Source organism: Drosophila ficusphila, unplaced genomic scaffold (genome assembly GCF_018152265.1).
Source record: "Drosophila ficusphila isolate 14025-0441.05 unplaced genomic scaffold, ASM1815226v1 contig_127, whole genome shotgun sequence".
Classification (NCBI taxonomy): domain Eukaryota; kingdom Metazoa; phylum Arthropoda; class Insecta; order Diptera; family Drosophilidae; genus Drosophila; species Drosophila ficusphila.
In genome coordinates, this window is record NW_025064016.1 from 1,227,138 (window position 1) to 1,231,720 (window position 4,583).

Consider the following 4,583-nt stretch of genomic DNA (forward strand, 5'->3'; position numbering starts at 1 on the left):
CATGATGGAACACAACGTCCTTACGATTCACCATGGCTGGCCGCTTCTGTTCAAGTGCAATCTTCAATCGCTCCAGTTGTTCACAATAGAGGTCAGAATTGATGGTTTGGCCATAGGGAAACAATTTATATTGAATAATTCCTCTGATACCCCATCATACAGTCAGCAACACCTTCTGACCCGTCAGTCCTGGCTTTACCACCGTTTGAGACGACTCACCGTGCTTCGACCAGGATCCTTTACGCTTTATGTTGTCATATGTGATCCATTTTTCATCACCAGTGACTAACCGATCCAGAAATGAGTCGAGTTTATTACGGTGCAACAAAGATTCGCTGATTGATACACGGTCGAAAAGGTTTTTTTGGGACAACTCATGAGGCACCCATACATCGAGCTTTTTTGTTAAATTTTTCGACTTTAAATGCTTATGGACGGCTTAAGTGCTTAGTTGCAGCTCCTCTGCGAAGGTTCTAATAGTCACATGACGATCTCGATCCACTATTTCCATGATTTTATCCGTATCAACGGTCACTGGTCGTCCGGAAGGCTTGGGTGTTTCGGTATCAAAATTGCCACTTCGGAATCGCCTAAACCACTGTTCGGCGGTTTGAATCGAAAGTTTGTTATCTCCAAAGACAGCAATAATCTGTCTGCGAGATTCCGCGGCAGTTTTTCCCTGTGCGAAAAAAAATATCAAAATTGCCCGAATTTTTGCGTTTGTGAAGCTCATGTAAACAAACTATATTTAAAGGTGATGCCAATACCTTTCAAACAATATACAGCATTGCCAGATACGATTATATTTGACTTCACAAGCGAAGCGCGAAGTTTGAAAAATCGGTATGTCATTACCAAACAACCTAATATATTTTAAGTGTTAATTGGTTGTATTCAATATTATATGTATTTATTTTTTCTTAAAAAAAATGTATTATTTTTTCGGCGTGGAAGCTGATAAGCTAAGCTTCCATTTACTGCAATCGTGTGTCATTCATTTGGACATAATTATCAATCAGACAATCAGTAGAGGTATTATACTTATGTACATGTACAAAGATGCTTTATAGAACGTACGCTTAGAAAGTTTTAATCCAGCAGGCGAAAAACATGGACTACAGTACGGAGAGATTTGTTATAGTGTGCCTCTTAGTGATAATTACATTCGTAAGAAGTTTTAAATTTATTTAAATTAACAACCCACTTCTATGTAGCTTTTATTTTCAGATGGCTTATCACCAACATAAAAATCAAATTCCAAAAAGAATTGTGGTGATTGCTCCCTGGAATACGTCAGAACAAGAAGATTTTCTTGATTTAAAGAATTTAAAAATGGTGAAAGAAACAATTCTGTCAAATGAGCAGGAAGTTGTAAATTATACAAAGGACAGTTTACAAATACCCACAGACAACCCTAATTTTAGTGAAATAACCCTTGAAAACAAAGACTTAAAAAGGTTCGAAACAAAATTGCAATCAAATGAGCAAGAAGCTGTATATGATACTAGTGAAACCACGAGTAGCCTATCAAAATCGACAGACAATCCCATTTTGAGTGCTTTAGAACTTAGTAAACAATTTAAGTTTGGTGAGAAGTTCTATCATATTGAAAGCAAGGAAACGGAAAACTGGTACGATGCTTTGACGAGATGTGAGGAAATGGGTGGCCAACTAATTAGTCTCCAAACTGAAGAGGAGTTGAAGGCTATCAGACCATATTTGCAGCCAAGCAGTAACTATTGGTTGGACATCAGTAATGTTTTATATGGCGGTGAATTTAAATCTGAATCAACCGGTCAAAAACCTAAATTTTTTAATGTAAATTCATCCGATGGAACCAGCTCTTTGAATGGAGATTTTTGCATTGGGCTGAACGCAAATGATGTGGAATATATGAAGCCGCTTGACTGCACAACTCCAAACCATTATATATGTGAGGCAAATAATAACTTCAACCAATAAAATAAGGCTGTAAAGTAAGCCTTCTTGCATTTAAAACCACTAATTATTACTTTCTTTAGATCGAAAAAAAAAATTTCGATAAAAATGGGTTTTCAAGATCAACAATATTCAACACAATGACGTTCTAGAATAAAAAAGATTATTTCATATATATGCTTTGTGAATTATTATTATTTATTTTATTTATATTATATTATTTTTCATAGAAAATTAAGGCAGAAATTTGGTCTTTACTCATCATCGATTTGAAGATTCACAAACTTTAATTTCGTAGTTTAAATTTTCCGCAAAAGTTAGTCAACTGAAAAAGTCAACTAAAAAACAAAAGACTTAGGGATCCCGTGGTTCGGGAGCTTCGCATTTTGGGAAAACACTGCTTTCGTAGGTGGGCACCATATATTTGATGTTTATAAAGGCGTTGGGACCTCCGCAGTACTCCAATAACTTCAGGGTGTCCTCGATGACGTCACCGATGCGACAGTTGCGATCGGGATCGATTCCCTCGCCCAGATTCACATTGATATTTTTGTAGAGATTACAAACGGCCAACAATTGGCGATAGAAGGGTACAAGCGCCTGTCCCACACAAGGACCTGTGAAATAAAATGAAATATTTAGTTTTATTTTAGTGATCTTATCACTTATCCCAACAATCATCTCTTTATTTCAAAAAACAAGATGCTGCGAAGCACAGAATAACTGTAAAAATGTTTTAAGTGTTAATTAGTTGTATTCAATGTAATATTTATTTTTCTTAAAGAAATGTATGAATTATTTATTTCCGCGTCATGGCCTATCAGTTTCCATTTACTGCAAGCGTGTGTCATTCCTTTTACATAATTATCAATCAGAATATCATAGGTATTATATGTACATGTATAAAGATGCTTTATAGAACGCACGCTTGGAAAGTTTAAATCCAGCAGGCGAGAAACATGGACAACAGTTCGCCGAGATTTTTTATAGTGCTCCTCTTAATGATTATTGCATTCATATGAAGTTTATTCTAATTAACAATCAACTTCTATGTAGCTTTTATTTGCAGATGGCTTATCAAGGACATAAAAATCAAACTTCCAAAAAAATGGTGAAAGAAACATTTCTATCAAATAAGCAGGAAGTTGTAAATTATGCAAAGGAGAGTTTACCAAGAAATTAAATTCTAAAAATAAGGCTGTTGTTAAGCAAGCCTTCCTGCATTCAAAACCACCAATTAGTACTTTCTTTACATCAGGGAAAATCAAGAAAAAGGTATATTCTGACATTAAAATATTTGGTGACTCACCCAATCGAACCATCAACTGAATGACTTGAAGGGCGGAGATGATGATTCGCTTGTCGCGAGTTTGAAAGGCTCTTTTTAGTGGAAGGATCAGTTTGGGCAGCACGGGCAGAACTTTTTTGGGTGACCTCATGATGAGATCGATGGCTCCATTCACCGCCAGCAACCGGGTGTCCGAGTCCATGTCCGCCAGTCCATCCACAAAGATCGGTAGGTAGTAGCAATAGTCGAGATTCTCCGGCACACAGTGCCACTTCACCGGACGCTCCTTGGTGGGATCCTGTTTGCTGCTCCTTCCGGACATCACGCACGGAATGTCTCCGCGATTGAAGTAGATCTTGAATACGGTCTCCTTCACTGGCTTTCGCTTGAAGATGTCGATCCTAAAGAGTAACAGATGGAATGAAATATTTCTTTTAATTCTACTTTAATTTGTATTTATTTTCACTCACTTTGGAGGTGGCTTCACCACAGTGTTAGGTTGAAGTGCCTGATAAGTAAAGGCAGGTACTTCTCGAACAGGCTAAAATGAAGTAAATATATTTATATTTAGAAAATTTTTTTTATTTGTATTTATATTAAATAATTTAGTTATACTTACCACCTTCGATCTCAGATACAACAATTCGCGACAAACCCTTCCCGATTCATGAATTCGCTTGGCGCGCTCACCGCCGGTGGAACACATTGTTAGTAGAGAGAAATCCTACTTGCAACTTAAAAAAAAAATTCTAATCAAAACTAAATATGTTTGTGGAGCATTTAATAGTGTGACTTGATTTTTGAGCTTTGCTGTAGAAAATATTCACGGATGTTTTTTGAATGGGCTACTTGGAAAAAATGCCAATCGAAACAGTTACAAATATTGGAAAATCGAAAGTGGCTTGACACTCTATGCGGAGTTTACTCGCACACAAAGAAACAAAATGTAAATAAATTATGTGTAAGTATGACAATATTTATAAATATGTTCTTATCAAGACGTTACACTCGCCCCCATTCTACAAACCGAATAATTTTGGGGTGTCGTCACCCCGGGCAATTCACACCTAAAAATGTTTAGCGTCTCTAAATAGTCATAAAGGGAAAGTGCAAACATTTGCGCACTTTATCATCTTTTCACATTTTCCGCCCTCCGCTTTTTCCTCCCGCTGAAGCCTTATTTTTTGAGCGGTAAATGTAACGGTAAATATTTTGTAACGCCCGCCAATTAAGGCGTCTACTGTGGACCCCCTGACTTTAATTTCGAAGTCCCTCCACCTTCCCCATCCACGGCATTAACCTACTTAAAACGGTGGGGAAAGTCGACCTATCTGCGCTGCGCTGCGCTTCTTGTTTC

At 37.2% G+C, this 4,583-nt stretch overlaps 2 protein-coding genes across 2 annotated transcripts; one reads left to right on the forward strand and one right to left on the reverse strand.

Moving 5' to 3' along the window:
- The first annotated feature begins 1,093 nt into the window (after window positions 1-1,093).
- LOC108094483 lies at window positions 1,094-2,005 on the forward strand. Its single transcript, XM_017195070.1, has 2 exons — window positions 1,094-1,167; window positions 1,228-2,005. The coding sequence occupies exons 1-2, from the start codon at window positions 1,111-1,113 to the stop codon at window positions 1,960-1,962; spliced, it is 792 nt and encodes a 263-aa protein (XP_017050559.1). The 5' UTR covers window positions 1,094-1,110; the 3' UTR covers window positions 1,963-2,005.
- Window positions 2,006-2,113: 108 nt separating this feature from the next.
- Window positions 2,114-4,113, reverse strand: LOC108094484 (parkin coregulated gene protein homolog). Its single transcript, XM_017195071.2, has 4 exons — window positions 3,846-4,113; window positions 3,697-3,767; window positions 3,248-3,627; window positions 2,114-2,555 (listed from the first exon to the last, which is right to left on the reverse strand). Exons 1-4 carry the CDS (start codon window positions 3,930-3,932, stop codon window positions 2,293-2,295), a joined length of 801 nt encoding a protein of 266 aa, XP_017050560.1. The 5' UTR covers window positions 3,933-4,113; the 3' UTR covers window positions 2,114-2,292.
- Between the last annotated feature and the right edge of the window lie 470 nt (window positions 4,114-4,583).